We start from the raw sequence: 18924 nt of genomic DNA, 5'->3' as shown, positions 1-18924 counted from the left end.
CGGAAGCGGCAGTTGAGAACGCCGGCATAGGGATGGGGACGCGAGCGACGGAGCTGGGGTGTGTGGTGGACTTTCCTTTGGAGGGAAGTGCTGGTGAGTCAATGATTTGGAAAGAATTCCCTGGTACAGAATTGGTGAGGCGGCCGCTGGAGTGGAAACCGTATGTCTAATGTGGATCGTAATCAGAGCCAAGAGGTGCCTAAAAAGAGGGTAATTTTCTTTGACTTAAGTCTGGAATCCGCTTCCAGTGCTCAGGTACTTAACCTTTGGGTGTATGAACTTACCATAAAAAAACGGGCTATACTTGAACAACGCTGAGGCTTTTCTGGCTACCAATACAGAAATACACCTGTATCCTTTTAGGGTCATAGCACTATGATTACTTTTGCCAAGATGGATACTTTACTTTTTGTTTTCAGAAACTCCTGTGGAGAAAGGAGATAAAATCAGTCGTCCGGTGGTGATAATGATTGGATGGGCTGGCTGCAAAAACAGGTATCTAGAGAAATACAGCGCCATCTATCTCCAGAAGGTGAATATTATTTTTCATACATAAATTCAACTTCATTACAGCTCCTTTTCAATGCTACCTGTAAATAAAAGAAGCATTCTTAACCTATTCAGAAATCCACCAGAAAAAACACTTACTATTGGGAGTATCTGTAGTATCTTCATTTTTCCCACAAAAGACCTATTTCAAAATCTTAAAGGTATCAAACTAGAACTCAGTTTCTTAATGAAAATTCTATGTAAAAAATCTAAGATGGAATCTATCTAACCTCATCATTCCTAAAAGTGATGGGAAGTTAGACTCTTGTGCTCTCTAGTCACCAACTTGCTTGCAGTCTAGAAATCCATGCACAAAACTACCATAGTCATTTTGAAGTCTAGTTTAATGTTTGACTCCATTAGCGCTTATTGGAAAAAATAGAAGCTTAATTTTTTTGGCTAAAGTCATTCTGAGTTTTGATGTTACAGTAGCTTTTAAAGAATAGTTTGATTTAGATTCAAACTGATCTCAAACAAAATTTTTGGATCATTGGAGTAAGACACATCTACAGCCTGCAATAGCAGTTTCCTTGAAAGTTAGAAAATAATAAAATGTATAGGAATCTTTACTGGTTGCCATTTGCTTACTGGAACCATTCAACTTGTTGGTGTTGAATGTTAAAGCTTTAAATGGTTTGGAACTTGACTAAAGGACTGCCTCTTCTGTTATGAACCTCTTTGGCTGATAAAAACAGTAGAAGTCCATTTAAAAATATCCCAGCTGTCAGTGGCCTGTGTTTCCGGGACTTGGGAAAGGACCTTCTCTTATATTGCTCTCAGACTATGGAAACATTACCTCAGGAGCTGCATATGTCTCTTAAAAGGTAAAGGTTTCCCTTGACGTAAAGTCCAGTCGAATCCGACTCTAGGGGGCGGTGCTCATCTCCGTTTCTAAGCCTTGGAGCCGGCGTTGTCATAGACACTTCCGGGTCATGTGGCCAGCATGACGACTCGGAATGCCGTTACCTTCCCGCCGAAGCGGTACCTATTGATCTACTCACATTTGCATGTTTTCGAACTGCTAGGTGAGCAGGAGCTGGGATTAACAACGGGAGCTCACCCCCCCGCGCGGTTTCGAACCGCCGACCTTCTGATCGACAGCTCAGCGGTTTAACCCGCAGCGCCACCGCGTCCCTATATGTCTCTTACTGTATCAGTATTTAGAATATCTGTAGAGAGCTATGTCTTTGATTGAGTTTTTAATGGGAATTGATTTTACTATCTATTTTAATGTTCATTTTAATCAATGTTTTTATTTCCTGTTTTCATTTTATAAATTTGGTTAGCCAGCTTTTCTACACTTGCTAGAGTAGAAAAGTGAGTAATAATTAAGATAAAATAAATATCTGGAAGTAGTCCCTGTATAGTATTTCTCATAGTTTATTTCTGTGCCTCTTCCTCAGTATAACAATCCATCTGTTGATAGATTGCAATTTTCATCTTGCAATCTGAGTTCACAATATGTTGTGTATTGCAGTACTACAAACCAACCTACAATTAATGTAAACTTAAAAGATTTTATCTTTTCAAACTCTGGATAAAGTATGGTACCTTAAGAACTTGATTGTACTATGAAATTAAACAATGAAAATAGTTTTTTTTCCTTTGAGTTCTTCTCTTACAACATGTATGGCATGGCCTTCTTAATTGTACTGCAAACCTTATGGAAGACATTCCTTAGGATAATATTGACATGATGTACATGTAAAAGTGTGAGGTTTTTTTATTTACAGTGGTGCTTAAAAATTTATGAACCCTTTTGAATTTTCAATATTTCTGCATAAATATGGCCTAAAACATGATTTGTTCTCCACACAAGTCCTAGAGCTAGATAAAGAGAACCCAATTAAATAAATGAGTCAAAATATTTTACTTGTTCATTTATTTGTTGAGGAAAATGATCCAAAGCTACATATTTGTGTGTGGCAAAAGTATGTGAACCTTGATCAGTCCTGCACATTTGCTTGGAAGAATTTTATCCCATTCCTCCTTACAGAACAGCTTCAACTCAGGGATGTTTGTGGGCTCCTTGCAGGAACTGCCGGCCTTCATTTCTATAGGATTAAGGTCAGGACTTTGACTTGGCCATTCCAAAACATTCACTTTTTTATGCTTTAACCATTCTTTGGTTGTATGACCTGTGTTGTTTGGGTTGTTTTCTTGCTGCATGACCCACTTTCTCTTGAGCTTCAGTTCATGGACAGATATCCTGACATTTTCCTGTAGAATTTGCTGATACAATTCAGAGTTCCATCAATGATGGCGAGCTGTGCTGGTCTAGAGGCAGCAAAGCATTGCCACAACTATGTCTCACAGATTGGATAGGTTCTTATGCTGGAATGCAGTGTTTGCCTTTTGCCAAGCATAACACTTTTCATTCAGGCAAAAAAGTTCTATTTTGGTCTCATCCATCCACAGAACATTTTTCCAATAGCTTTCTGGCTTATCCATGTCTTTCACAAACTGTAGACAGGCAGCAGTGTTCTTTTTGGAAAGTAGTGGCTTATTCCTTGCAACCCTGCCACACACATCATTGTTGTTCAGTCTTCTGATGGTGATCTCATGAACACTGACATTTGCCAATGCAAGAGGGGTCTTTAGTTCCTTAGATGTTACCCTGGGGTTCTTTGAGGTGTCCTGGAGTATTATATGCCTTATTCTTGGTTGGTCGACCACACCTGGGGGTAACAATAGTTGAATTGCCTCCATTTGTACCTAATCTGCCTGACAATGGACTGGCGAAGTCCAAACTCTTTGGAAATAGTTTTCTAACCTTTTCCAGCCTGGTGAGCATCAACAACTGTTTTTCAGAGGTTCTCAGAAATCTCCTTTGTTCAAGCCATGACCTACTTCCCACACCTGTGTTGTTTGATCATGAATACGCAGAATTCTGTTCTTTAAATAAGACCTCCCATACTCACACCTGATTATCATCCCATTGATTGAAACAGCTGACTCTAATTTCCCCTTCAAATGAACTGATAATCCTAGAGGGTTGCATATTTTTGCCATGCGCAAATACGCAGCTTTGGATCATTTTCCTCAATAAATCAATAGACAAGTATAATGTTTTGATTTGTTTAACTGGGTTCTCTTTATCTAGTTTTAAGACTTGTGTGGAGAACAGGTCCCGTTTTAGGTCATATTTCTGCAGAAATATTGAAAATCAAAAGGATTCACAAACTTTTAAGCACCACTGTATGTACATATGTATGTACAGACCTTGGAGATATTGCAGGTTTGGTTCCAGACCACTGCAATAAATTGAGTATTGCAATAAAGCAAGGCACACAAATTTTGTGGTTTCCCAGTGCATATAAAAGTTATGTTTACACTATATTAAGTGTGCAATAACATTATGTCTAAAAAAATAATGTACATACCTTAATTAAAAAATACTTTGTTGCTAAAAGGTGCTCATCAGTTGGAAAAATGGCACTGATAGACTTACTCGATGCAGGGTTGCCACAAACCTTCAATGTGTAAAAAAACACAATATCTGCAAAGTACAATAAAGTGAAGAGCAATAAAATGAAGTATGCCTGTATAAGCTTTTTTTGTGGGTTGAACAAGCGCTGTTGGTATGTTGGCCTTATGCTTCTCTTATTTGATAGCTGTTTTATAGGTTGTGTTGGTAACTAGATTGATCTTACTTTTGTTTATATGTATTACTTTTTCCAGTGAATTTGATTTTAATTTAGCTATCAACTCTTCTAGTTTCCTTCTTAAGAGCCACTGTTAAAACAAAAACATTTGGAGTAATCCTATAGATACATAGATGACATAAGTGGTTTAAGATTTTGTTCATTGGATCTGCTATTTTATCTTCTAGACCTGCATAAATTTTTATGGGTTGGCTTATGTTGGTTAAAGCATGGAAAACTGACTTACAATCTTATTGTAGGATCTACCTATTGTGTCATCATTTTACCTCATTGATAAAATGAATCTGATTGTAATAGTGAGAAGTCATTTTAACTTCTCAGAAGTATCCATATGCTTTCTAAAACAGTAGCAACTACTGGCATGTAGTCATAAATTGTGATGGCTCTCAAAAGTTGCATTGGGTTCAGATAGTTCTGATAATTCCATTTTCCCTGTAAAAATAAAAAATTGTAAAACTCTTATTTGAATTGCCTCATGAATATTAGCCTTGTCAAAACATCTACAGAGCATCTGTTAGGAAAAAGTTGTTACTTGTGATGATAGAGAAACAGGGATCCTGTCTCCTGTATGATGCTAACACTGTGTGTGACATTCAGCAGTTCCTAATGGCACAACAGACCGGTCCACAACAAAAGCAGAATGAAGTCATTGAGGAGTCACAAGGAGACATATAAAAAGGTGGACATGATTTTGCCAGTAGGCCTACAACTTCACTCCTTTGCAATAACTTAGCATCTTGCTATCATTTAAAAAAAAAATTAAGCAAGTTCTTTTCTGGTTTAAATACTCTGAGGAGGCAAGGCTTTTGCAAAGATTTTTAGGCTTTTGCCAACGAAGGTCTAAAAGAATTTCCTAACAAGCAAGATAATTGTTTTAATTTTTTATAAACTAGGTGTATGTCCCACATTTCATTCAGTAGCTCAAAGCGGCACATGTAGAATACTTCCTCCTCTTATTTTTCTCCACAGAATAACCCTGTGAGGGAAGGTGGGGCTGAGAAAGATTGACTGGCTCAAGATAACCCAGTTAACTTTTGTAGCTGAGGGTGGACTATAACATGAATCTTCCACTCCTAGTCTGACATTTTGACTGCTGTACTGTGCTGAGGAGCCTTATGATGAAGGTGAAAGAAAAAAGTGCAAAAGCTGGCTTGCAGCTAAACCTGAAAAAAACCAAGATTATGGCAACCAGCTTGACTGATAACTGGCAAATAGAGGGAGAAAATGTAGAAGCAGTGAAAGACTTTGTATTTCTAGGTGCGAAGATTACTGCAGATGCTGACTGCAGTCAGGAAATCAGAGACGCTTAATCCTTGGGAGAAGAGCAATGAACAATCTCGATAAAATAGTTAAGAGCAGAGACATCACATTGACAACAAAGGTCCGCATAGTTAAAGCAATGGTGTTCCCCATAGTGACATATGGCTGCGAGAGCTGGACCATAAGGAAGGCCGAGAGAAGGAAGATCGATGCTTTTGAACTGTGGTGTTGGAGGAAAATTCTGAGAGTGCCTTGGACTACAAGAAGATCAAACCAGTCCATCCTCCAGGAAATAAAGCCAGACTGCTCACTTGAGGGAATGATATTAAAGGCAAAACTGAAATACTTTGGCCACAGAATGAGAAGACAGGACACCCTGGAGAAGATGCTGATGCTAGGGAGAGTGGAGGGCAAAAGGAAGAGGGGCCGACCAAGGGCAAGATGGATGGGTGATATTCTAGAGGTGACGGACTCGTCCCTGGGGGAGCTGGGGGTGTTGACGACCGACAGGAAGCTCTGGCGTGGGCTGTTCCATGAAGTCACGAAGAGTCGGAAGCGACTAAACGAATAAACAACAACAACTGTGCTAACTGTTGAATTGATGTACACCATGTTAATTGCACAGCAGTAGAGTAAGCAATAAGCTATGGCCACTTTTGGAGTTGTAGGCACTGAAGAGAGTAATATTTAACTGTGCTAAATATGAGTCCTGTTGACATAACTTGTCATTTAAAAAAAAAAAAATCATAAATCTATACTAAAACATGTTTATTCCTCACAGGGGTGTATAGTGATCCGTTATACAGCTCCATGGAGATTCGTGTTCTTTTCAGAATCCTTGGGTATAAAATCCCTGCAGAATCTGGCTAAGAAGCTGTTGGAACTCCTTTTTGATTACAAAGTGGAGATGAAGCCTCTATTCTTTCATGTCTTCAGCAATGGTGGGTTCATGCTCTATCGTTACATTGTGGAACTTCTTCACACTCAACAGCAGTTCCAGCATCTGAGGGTAGTGGGTACTATTTTTGATAGTGCACCTGGTAGGAAGAACTTGAGGGGTGGGCTTCGTGCTCTCTCAGTTGTCTTATCATCATACAATGTATGTGTGAAGTCCTTTCTTCTACTGTCATTTGCAGTGCTGGTAGTGACATTGCGGATTATGTTGTACCCTATGACCCGCTTTATACATGAGAGCCATTATGAAGCAATGTTGAACCAACCTTCTAAATGGCCTGAGCTCTATTTCTATTCCAAAGCTGACTCTGTTATCCTAGCAAGTGATGTGGAGAACATGGCAGAGGCTCGACGACAGCATCAGGTCCTTGTTAAGACTGTTGACTTTGTGAATTCTGATCATGTTAGCCATCTACGAGCATATCCTACCTCCTATGCTACTCATTGCATCTCCTTCATGTACAGTTGCATTGAAAGCACTTCAGCTCACTAGTATGGCCAATCTGAAGATATCAGCATATACTTCTTCTTGATTGAGTTCATATATTAAACAATAATGCGGTTCTGTCACTTACCAAAAGAGTTTGAAGAATTTCTAAGAATCTGGTATAAACATGTTTGCACATATTTGCTCATTTACCTTAATTTCCATAGCAGATGTTAAGAGTCTTTTTGAGATACATGGAAGTATAGGTTCCTGAGTTTATCCATGTCTAATATTCTGTGTTCAGTGTGCTTATATGGAACTATAGAATATATAATAGCAATGTCTCTATTCAATTCTCCTTTCATTAGCTTTTTCCTTTGTTCTATTTCTTTTTCTCTCATTTCACTCTTAGATTTTTCTTCTAATCAGTGCTGAGTTCAGAAAGAAAGATTGTGGAGTTAGATTATGCAACTAGGAATTTATTGTCCACTGAGGTATATATGATACAAGATAGAATTAAGAGGAGGAGTCTGCTCCACTTAGTGCAGATCTCTTTTTAGAGCTATGGCATGAATTGCATGCACAAATTAACACTGTGTTGTAACTACCTTATATGTAGATGTATACACTTTCAAAAATCAAACTCTGATGTAATCATATTTTGTAAGGTATGTAGCAGAAAATGTTCCCTTATTGTCCTATTTAAGTAGATAGGTGGGCAAAAGTAATTTTATAGCAACTTATCTATATTAATATGCTCATGTGACCATAGTGAGAAAGCTATAACATAAGAAAGGGTATTGATTAGAGTACTAGCCATGCAATTGTAACTGAATAATAATACAAATTAAATTATGGATTTATTCATCTTGGTGTCTATCTTATGTGTCTGCCTTTTTTCAAATTTAGATGGCTGCTCAATTTGTATGTAGTGTTGCATGTCCTTTATTTTCAAGCATATGCTTTTGTGTCATTATCCATTAACTTAGGATACTTTGTTCCTAGTTTATCTGTGCATTAGAAATAATAATCCAGTAAGGAGCTCTCTGAAAGTTATTGGAGTTATAATTCTAACACATTTGGAAGGCTTCAAACAGGGTAAAAGGCTGAGCTAAAATGTTCTAGAATAGTAACAAACTATATAACTTGGAAATAATAGGTAATAAGATCTCAGTTCTTAGTGCTATAGTAACGCCAGTGAAATTAATGGGATTCCAGAAGAATACTGTAAAGGTTTTTAAGCTTGTAAACTAAATGTTTCTTCAGTTGTCTTAACTGCAGGTTTGGTAGGATGAGCTTTCATAGTACCCCCATCCCAGTAAATTAGGACATGCTTTATCTTTCATTTGGATTTGCTGCCACTTCTGCTGAATGCATTTTGGCTCTTTTTCCAATATTGCCAAAAATGGAGAACTAAACTATGTGGCTGTTTCTGTATAAATTTTAATTTCTCTATTTTCTAGATTTTGGGGGTGGGGGTGGTCTCTGCAGTTGCATCCATGTTGAATAATGTGCAAAATTGGCAAGATGGCTTTGTGTTTTGATGCTTCATTTGTTTTTATATGGTGATTAGTGGTGGACTTCAGCCAGCCAGTTCTGGATTCAAATGCCCAACAGCTTGATCCTAAACGTTAATTTTGGTTAAACCTACTTCCAGGTAATCATGGAGAATTACAGTTGCAGTCTGAAAATCACTGCATATGGTTGTTCTACCTAAACTTATTCCAAGTAGTTTTCACTGATCCTAAACTCCTTGAGTTATATTGCATGTCTTTCTGCTAGATCTAATCATATGATATATAACTGTTGTAGTTTGTTTTTAGCACTGATCAAGCATATGATGAGCTCTGCTGTCTGTCTTGTATGTTGCTTTAATTTGGAGCTAGATGAACTGCACACCTCAAGTGAGTTTGTTTTACTCTAAAGACTTACATATTTAAAATAATGTTTCTCATTTATTGTTGTTAAATGAAATTAAAATCTAGATAATAAAAATAAATAAAGCAAATTGCATAGTAGCAGGCTAGAAGAATGAAGTAAATGCAAAATTAATCAGATAATCAGCAGTTCAAATACTTAATGCAGATATTATATCTCTGTTAAGCAAAAATTACAATGAAAAGGAGTCTTAATTTGGCATCTAAACTGTATATAGTTTTTCAATTCCATTTAAATTGCGATATGAAATGTATAAAGAACAAATATATACATGCAGTCATCTTTACCTTTTTGTATAAGGGTGTGCAACTCTGACCCCTGAGGGCTGCACTTTTGCAGAGCAAGTTAATGCTTTATTTTCCCCTTTTTGGGGGAAGTCCCCTTTTTTGGGGAAGATGGGCAGTGATAGAAATTTTAAAAATAAATAAATAATGCTTTATGTTGTTTATTTTATTCTTTAGAGCAGTGTTTCTCAATCTTGGCAACTTGAAGATACGTGAACTTCAACTCAGAATTCCCCAGCCAGCATAGCTTACAAATTTACAATTTGAAATTTATAAATTTCATAATATGCAAAATTGGCAAGATGGCTTGGCAAGATGGCTATGCATCAGATACTTACAGTAATTTTTAAAAGGAGCAAGTTTTGTGCTAAGGGAGTAATTACATTGGTTATTTCTTGGATATTTTCCTGAAGAAATCTATTTTGTTTTTATAAAAATACCTAATTTGTGGGGTAGCAAATGCAACTGATTCTTCTATTATCAAAACAGCAAAAGAGTTAAGATCTGTTTTTAAAAATAGTTTCACTACAGTGTCTTTTTAATGGTAGCAGATTAACTTAGCTCATCTAAATACTGGATTGTATTTTTCCAGCTGAGCACTGTTGTATTTTCAAACTAAAAGTTCTTTTGGCAGGCACAGGTAATAGAGTCACTGTGAGTCCATGCAGGGCAAATTCACTTTGACTATTTCCTAGGTAAAAGGTTAATTGTTCTATATTTAAGAAATGGATGGATATCAGAAAAAATCACACAGTCCTTCTACCTAATATTTATTTCTGACACAGAATACCAAGGAAGTTTTTAAATGGAAATGAGATTAGAGGTTTGTTTATGAATTATTTTCTCACTGGTCAGACATATTATTTACCTTGATGTATAAATAAGAAAATATTTTTGCAGTTAAGCACAATATAATAGAATTACAGTAAGGTGGAAGAGCATAAAATGCAGAAATAGCTTTTATATTAGACCAGAAATTTCTATTCCTGATTTAACTTCATTAATGGTAAATTCTATAAATGGGAATACATTTTACTTGATGTCACTTGGTCATAGCAAAACTTTGGTCGAGTTAAAGGATTGGGACTTAGTTCTGCTTTTATTCCTTTATTTACCTAGGTATAAGGATTTCCTGGAAGCTTTCTCAGCTGCTAAATTTAGCCTCTCTGTTTCATTGCAAATGTAAGATCTAGACGGATGGGTTGTATCATATTGGTTTGTAGATACAAATTTTTACTCGTGAAAAACTCACATCATGGGATAATCAGAATTTTAAAAGATCAGATAAATCATGTGTGTATGCTTGTGTAAACTGGGCTTTTCATAGTATACTTTGCATCAGGTGAAGCCATCTTTAAGAATTTTGCAGAATTTTTTTTAAAGCTTGTTTACTCAACTCACATCTTTGTCATTCAGTCTGTTTGATCCAGATACTATTGTTTCTGAAGTTCTGCAGAGGCTGGAGATTTTGGAGTGTGACTCCTAAGCTTTTTACCTTTTTCTTTACCAAAAGTTGAACAAAGAAATTGCTATTAGTTAGGGGATCTGTGGTATAATGGCTTTGAATGTCTTATCCTGGTAAGTCAGCAGAGGTTCATTTAGATAACTAAAATTAGTTTACTATGATCTTAACATGAGTTTAACACCAAGAAAATTGCTCCATGTAGATTGGACACATCAGAGAATGTTTGGTAATGGTTGGTTGAATTGTCTTGCTGAGATACAATTTAAGAGTAAGAATATTAACTTTTCATTTGGGCTTGTCATATTGTCACATTTGGGGCTGAAATAACAAGCATTGTTAAAGTGACTCTGGATGGATTTCTCTGTAGTAGATTCATGTGTTTTATAGTATATCACAAATATTTAAAATCCATCAAGACATCAAGAATTGTGGATTTTCCAAGAAACCCAGATGGCTAAAAGAATCATTCAATAGAAGATATTATCTGTAGTTTATGGTTGAACTGTGGAGTTCTTGGTGCTCTCTGAGCTTGGTTGTTTGCTTGCAGATGTTTCATTACCCAACTAGGTACATCATCAGTGCCTGATGATGTTACTTGATGATGATACCTAGTTGGGTAATGAAACATCTGCAAGCAAACAACCAAGCTAAAAGAATTATATAATACTGGAAGGATAAACCTGTGCTTGTTTTAAAGCAATGTACTGTTGAAACATGTTGTTTGTCTTTTTGAATCAGGGTGTTTTTTTGTTTTTTGATGGGGAGAAGACAAAGGGGCAAGCAAGCCTTCTGCCCCTTTATTTCTTATTTTCATGGGTATTAAGGTGGCAGTTGTAAAAACTGTTGTAAGAACAAATATTTTTTATTTTAATTATTTGAGAAATAGCAAATGTGTATCAAATAGAAAGCAATAAATTTTGAATGGTTTGTACTTACGAAATTCAGTGCTGTGAATAATGGGATGCAAGTAAATAATCATTTCTCTTTTAAGTATGAGCATTTATATTATGTTCATTATGTGGCAGCAAATAGAGAAAACTTTTTATACATTTAATAGTAGTGGAAGTGAGAAATTGGCTGGTGCACACACACACACACTTTTTCTCGGTTCTGCTTTAAAGGCAGCTTAGAAATATTTTAAATTTTAAAAAAGTAAATAAATTACTTGCATAAATACATAACTAATGAAGTTTTGTGCCATGGCACATGGTAATAGTAGTTTAGATTGCTTTTAAAAAAGGATTGGACAAATTAATGGAGAATGGGCTTGTCAGAGACTCTTGTAATAATTACAGTTGTAATTGAAATTATTCAACCCCCATTGCAAATCAGGTTGATTGTCAAAATGTACAGACTTTCAGCTGTTTGCAATGAACAAATCAAACAAAAGCAATTGAAATAGCTCAACACAATGAATGCTTCAAGTGGTGTCCCGAAATTCAACTGAAAATGCAACTTATAATGACTTCACCTGTCTCAAAATTATTCAACCCCCTGAATAGAATCCGTCACAACAGCACACATACAGTATGCAAAACAGGTGTTGTCTCAAGCATACCTGATGCAACTAATCAAGGGCTTTATTAGTTGCACCAGGTGTGCTTGAGCTGGAACACATGAAATACCTGAACTGGCTAGGGGTTGGTTGAGTGTCACATTTGACTGCATGTTAGAAATACAGTATGGCTAAGTCAAAATAATGGTCCAAAAAGGTAAGAGAAGAGATCATCACCCTTCACAAACAAGGAACAGGATACAAAAAGATAGCGAAGGCCCTGAATGTTCCTAGAGACACCATTGGAAGCATAGATCGCAAGTTCAGAGTTAAAGGAACAGTGGTGACACTACCTGGATGGGGCAGAAAAAGGAAGCTGTCAATGGCTGCAACCAGATTTCTGAGAAGGCAGGTGGAGAGAAACCCTCAAGTGACTGCAAAAGACCTGCAGCAAGACTTGGTGGCAACAGGCACTGAGGTTTCAGTGAGCACAGTAAGGCGCATACTAAACACAGGAGGTTTCCATGGCAGAACTCCAGGACGCACACCACTACTGACCCAAAAGCACAAGGAAAGTTGGCTCCAATATGCTCAAACTCATATCAATAAGCCACAGAAGTTTTGGGATTCTGTTCTGTGGAGTGATGAAACAAAACTGGAACTTTTTGGCCCGATGGATCAGCGGTATGTCTGGAGGAGGAACAATGAAACATACGCTGAAAAGAACACTCTGCCTACAGTTAAGCATGGTGGTGGCTTGGTGATTCTCTGGGGCTGCTTTGCATCCTCTGGCACTGGAAACCTGCAGCATGTGGACGACAAGATGGATTCATTGAAGTATCAGGAAATCCTAGGAGAAAACTTCATGCTGTCTGTAAGGAAGCTGAAGCTTGGGTGTCATTGGACCTTCCAACAGGACAATGATCCCAAGCATACCTCAAATTCCACTAAGACTTGGATGCAGAAGAAGTCCTGGAAGATTCTACAGTGGCTATCACAGTCACCTGACTTGAACCCCATAGAAAATCTCTGCTAGTGGGATTTGAAGAAGGCGGTTGCAGCACACAAGCCCAAGAATATTACTGAACTGGAGGCCATTGCTCATGAGGAATGGGCTCAGATTCCTCAGGAATGCTGCCAGAAGCTGGTGTCTGGCTATGCATCTCATTTGCAGCAGGTTGTAACAGCAAAAGGGTGCTCTACTAAGTACTGAAGATGCTTGCCATGAAGGGGTTGAATAATTTTGAGACTGGAGAAGTCATTATAAGTTGCATTTTCAGTTGAATTTGGGGACACCACTTGAAGCATTTTTTGTGTTGAGCTATTTCAATTGCTTTTGTTTGATTTGTTCATTGCAGACAGCTGAAAGTCTGTACATTTTGACAATCAACCTGATTTGCAATGGGAGTTGAATAATTTCAATTACAACTGTATATGGCGCTTCCAATACTCAAAGGAACTGAATAATAGTTACTAAGGAATAACTAAAGGAGAGAGCTGTTGGTTTCAAAATTTCCTAGTGGGCTTCCCTGATGGGCCACCAGGAAATAAGATGCCGATCAAAATAAGTTTCTGATCTCGACTTTTTTGTTTTAGGGAGGCTACAGACATTAGTTTGTACATGTTTCTATATAGCATTCAGTTTGGACAGGCAAATAGAGAAGATTTAGGCACAAAAAGACATCAGGGCTGGTGATACTAGAGAGCAAAGTTGATTAGGAATACATTTATCATTCATATAGAAATGATCCAACTCTCTTTTGTGAACATAATCTAAGATAGAATTCTAAAAAGTAGAAGAATTTGTAGCTGAGAGGAAAATCAGCTATAAAAGAAATAATGCTTGTTAACGTGTATTGGAGAAAAGTCTTCTACTTACAGTTAATGGACCCTCAATCACTTTGCTGAATATATACTGTCAGTAATTATTTCCATAACTCACGTTAGTACAATCTTTATTTTTGTCCCAAAAGAACTTAATGAGCTGGTCAATGTTCTTTCCTTTTATAAGCAGACTGTAGGTTTGACTTAAGAGGTTCAGTATCTTGCCAGGAAGGCCTTACAGATACAGGATTTAAAGCCTGATCTTGAAGATTAAAGTGCAGTTTGGTATCAGCTAGTTTTTAGCCTTCTGAAACATTTATTTCTTCAGCAAAGGATCGTTACCTTGTCGTGGTGCTGGAGCTTGAGCACCTCAATAATGCCATGAGCTAAACCGTGAAGGGACACCCAAGACAGGAAGGTCATGACAGAGAGGTCAGACTAAATGCGATCCCTGGGGAAGATAATGGCAATTATCTTGCCGTGAAAACTAAATGGATCAGTACAACCAGAGATATGTCGGTATACCATTGGAAGATGAGACCCCCAGGTCGGAAGATGGTCAAAATGCTACTGGGGAGGAACAGAGGATGAGTTCAACTAGCCCCAGACGTCATCACGCAGCTAGCTCAAAGCCGAAAGGACGGCTAGCGGCCGACGGTGCTGGTGGTGAACGGCGAATCCGATGTTCTAAGGATCAACACACCATTGGAACCTGGAATGTAAGATCTATGAGCCAGGGCAAATTGGATGTGGTTATTGGCGAGATGTCAAGATTAAAGATAGACATTCTGGGCGTCAGTGAACTGAAATGGACTGGAATGGGCCACTTCACATCAAATGACCACCAGATCTACTACTGTGGACAAGAGGACCACAGAAGAAATGAAGTAGCCTTCATAATTAATAGTAAAGTGGCTAAAGCAGTGCTTGGATACAATCCAAAAAACGATAGAATGATCTCAATTCGAATTCAAGGCAAGCCATCTAACATCACAGTGATCCAAATATACACCCCAACCACAGATGCTGAAGAAGCTGAAGTAGAGCAGTTCTATGAGGATCTGCAGCACCTACTGGACAACACGCCTAAAAGAGATGTTATTTTCATCACGGGAGACTGGAATGCTAAGGTGGGCAGTCAAAGGACACCTGGAATTACAGGTAAGCATGGCCTGGGAGAACAAAACGAAGCAGGACACAGGCTGATAGAATTTTGCCAAGACAACTCAATGTGCATAACAAACACCCTCTTCCAGCAACCTAACTGACGGCTTTATACATGGACTTCACCAGATGGACAACACCGAAATCAGATTGACTACATCCTTTGCAGCCAAAGGTGGCGGACATCTATACAGTCGGTAAAAACAAGACCTGGAGCTGACTGTAGTTCCGATCACAAACTTCTTCTTGCACAATTTAGGATCAGACTAAAGAGATTAGGGAAGACCCACAGATCAGCTAGATATAAGCCCACTAATATTCCTAAGGAATATGCAGTGGAGGTGAATAATAGATTTAAGGGATTGGACTTAGTAGATAGGGTCCCGGAAGAACTATGGACAGAAGTCCGCAACATTGTTCAGGAGGCGGCAACAAAATACATCCCAAAGAAAGAGAAAACCAAGAAGGCAAAATGGCTGTCTGCTGAGACACTAGACGTAGCCCAAGAAAGAAGGAAAGCAAAAGGCAACAGTGATAGGGGGAGATATGCCCAATTAAATGCAAAATTCCGGAGGTTAGCCAGAAGAGATAAGGAATTATTTTTAAACAAGCAATGCGCGGAAGTGAAAGAAGACAATAGAATAGGAAGGACAAGAGACCTCTTCTAGAAAATTAGAAACATCGGAGGTAAATTCCAGGCCAAAATGGGTATGATCAAAAACAAAGATGGCAAGGACCTAACAGAAGAAGAAGAGATCAAGAAAAGGTGGCAAGAATATACAGAAGACCTGTATAGGAAGGATAACAACATTGGGGATAGCTTTGATGGTGTGGTCAGTGAGCTAGAGCCAGACATCCTGAAGAGTGAGGTTGAATGGACCTTAAGAAGCATTTCTAATAACAAGGCAGCAGGAGACGATGGCATTCCAGCTGAACTGTTCAAAATCTTGCGAGATGGTGCTGTCAAGGTAATGCATGCTATATGCCAGCAAATTTGGAAAACACAAGAATGGCCATCAGATTGGAAAAAATCAACTTATATCTTCATACCAAAAAAGGGAAACACTAAATAATGTTCAAACTATCGAACAGTGGCACTCATTTCACATGCCAGTAAGGTAATGCTCAAGATCCTGCAAGGTAGACTTCAGCAATTAATGGAGCGAGAATTGCCAAATGTACAAGCTGGGTTTAGAAAAGGCAGAGGAACTCGGGACCAAATTGCCAATATCCGATGGATAATGGAAAAGGCCAGGGAGTTTCAGAAAAACATCTATTTCTGTTTTATTGACTATTCTAAAGCCTTTGACTGTGTGGACCATAACAAATTGTGGCAAGTTCTTAGTGGTATGGGGATACCAAGTCATCTTGTCTGCCTCCTGAAGAATCTGTATAACGACCAAGCAGCAACAGTAAGAACAGACCACAGAACAACGGACTGGTTTAAGATTGAGAAAGGAGTACGGCAGGGCTGTATATGCTCACCCTACCTATTCAACTTGTATGCAGAACACATCATGCGACATGCTGGGCTTGAGGAATCCAAGGCTGGAGTTAAAATCGCTGGAAGAAACATTAACAATCTCAGATATGCAGATGATACCACTTTGATGGGTGAAAGCGAAGAAGAACTGAGGAGCCTTATGATGAAGGTGAAAGAAGAAAGTGCAAAAGCTGACTTGCAGCTAAACCTCAAAAAAACCAAGATTATGGCAACCAGCTTGATTGATAACTGGCAAATAGAGGGAGAAAATGTAGAAGCAGTGAAAGACTTTGTATTTCTAGGTGCGAAGATTACTGCAGATGCTGACTGCCGTCAGGAAATCAGAAGACGCGTAATCCTTGGGAGAAGAGCAATGAACAATCTCGATAAAATAGTTAAGAGCAGAGACATCACACTGACAACAAAAGTCTGCATAGTTAAAGCAATGGTGTTCCCCGTAGTAACATATGGCTGCAAGAGCTGGACCATAAGGAAGGCCGAGAGAAGGAAGATCGATGCTTTTGAACTGTGGTGTTGGAGGAAAATTCTGAGAGTGCCTTGGACTACAAGAAGATCAAACCAGTCCATCCTCCAGGAAATAAAGCCAGACTGCTCACTTGAGGGAATGATATTAAAGGCCAAACGGAAATACTTTGGCCACATAATGAGAAGACAGGACACCCTGGAGAAGATGCTGATGCTAGGGAGAGTGGAGGGCAAAAGGAAGAGGGGCCAACCAAGGGCAAGGTGGATGGGTGATATTCTAGAGGTGACAGACTCGTCCCTGGGGGAGCTGGGGGTGTTGACGACCGACAGGAAGCTCTGGCGTGGGCTGTTCCATGAAGTCACGAAGAGTCGGAAGCGACTGAACGAATAAACAACAAAAAAACATTTATTTGGATTTTATTTAAATTCATTAAATGTATTTAATATAACACAGTACCAACAGCTATTGGGAAGCTTGACATGTCTTACCAAACACTTCAGCCTAATGTAGCACAAGGCAAAAAGGTAAACATGGGTTTTAATGGTCTGGAAGGACTAGTGTCCAATTCTGCTTTCTGCACACCTTGGTTGTTTTTGAGCTCTCATTTTGATTAAAGAGCTGACAATAAAATATTGATAAGGAATTAACCTTGAGCCCTTTTTGCTTCAGGGTCAATAGATCAAGAACCAAATACACGCCTCTGATTGGAGATCTTGAAGTGCCATTGACATGTAAGGACAGAGAAGCAGGTTCTGGGGGCAGGGGTCCAGGTCATGAATGCCACTCAGGTGTGATGTCTGTGCAAAGTCTTGAATACCATAGCCATTTATTTTCATAAGATCTGTCATCATTTTGTACTTCTGTCTGTGCAAACACAAGACCTATTCATGCCTACTTACTAACAATTCACGTGTTAACATAATTGTCCTTGGCTTTAAAAGCTATGTTTTAAGAAGTAATGACTGTATGATGTACTCACATTTTTCTGTTCAGTTCCTGTTAATGCCAGCTTTGATACAAATATCCCAATTTGTGATAACCAATTCCTCTTTATATTTCAGCTGAAGATAATAGTTTATTATTCTGTTACTCCAGAGTATTTAGTAGGCTAGTCAAATAATAGTAGGCAACAAGGCAAAAAAACATGACAATTTCTCTATTTATTTGGACTGTTTCTATATTTTTTACTTTTATTAGATCTTGCTTGAACTTTCCTAAATCTTTCACTGCCCTGCTGAAAATAGTTTTAATTAACAATAGAAAATAGAACTGTCTAGCCAGAATTTTCTAGAATTTGCTGTATTCTAAAGTGTTAGAAATATCTATCATGAAGATGTGCAAACAGCATTACAACCCTTTTGACTTGTGCCCCCTCCCTCTGCTTCCATTAGGTTTTGTTGGATTGCTCTCGATACAGTTTTTCACAAAGTGAGGTCTGGCAGAACTCCTGTAGCTGGAAATATTATTCTTTGTTTCTTTATTAATGCTCTTCTGAAAGTCACTTTCTAGCTGGCTGAAAGTGATTTTTCTTTCTTTTAATATTGTTAACAATTAAATTTTTCACAATGTTTGACTTTAATTTTTGAGTTGTAATTAAAAATGAATATGGCCCCAGAGGGTTCACCACATCAGCGCTTCATTAAGCTCTACCCATCCACCAACATCATTCAAATGATACCAGTATTATCAGAGTCATGGCTCCTATGAAAGCCAACCTGCCTATAGCTATACACATAAAGATCTTCCTCCTTCAAACAATCATAACTCATAAAGTCATGGATGGTATGGAGAAAATGGGTAGGTAGACTTTTGTCCCCTTTCTCAAAACACAAGGATCAGGAGCTATCCAATGAAACTGATTGGAAGGAGATTTAAAAGAAAACGGGAACTTGGGAAACTTTAAAATGGGATTGGATAAATTCATAGAGG

General features: G+C 38.2%; 1 protein-coding gene across 2 annotated transcripts; it reads left to right on the top strand.

Moving 5' to 3' along the window:
* Nucleotides 1-7: 7 nt before the first annotated feature.
* On the top strand, nucleotides 8-7454 carry TMEM53 (transmembrane protein 53). 2 transcript variants are annotated; one of them, XM_063297802.1, is made up of 3 exons: nucleotides 8-93; nucleotides 420-532; nucleotides 6256-7454. In XM_063297802.1, the coding sequence occupies exons 1-3, from the start codon at nucleotides 33-35 to the stop codon at nucleotides 6919-6921; spliced, it is 840 nt and encodes a 279-aa protein (XP_063153872.1). In that variant the 5' UTR covers nucleotides 8-32; the 3' UTR covers nucleotides 6922-7454. The 2 variants fall into 2 exon arrangements, with proteins under 2 accessions (XP_063153872.1, XP_063153873.1); XM_063297803.1 differs by lacking the exon at nucleotides 8-93 and adding an exon at nucleotides 100-255.
* Nucleotides 7455-18924: the final 11470 nt, after the last annotated feature.

The sequence above is a fragment of the Candoia aspera genome, chromosome 3 (genome assembly GCF_035149785.1).
Source record: "Candoia aspera isolate rCanAsp1 chromosome 3, rCanAsp1.hap2, whole genome shotgun sequence".
In the NCBI taxonomy this organism is placed as follows: domain Eukaryota; kingdom Metazoa; phylum Chordata; class Lepidosauria; order Squamata; family Boidae; genus Candoia; species Candoia aspera.
This window is presented reverse-complemented; position numbering and strand designations above follow the sequence as displayed.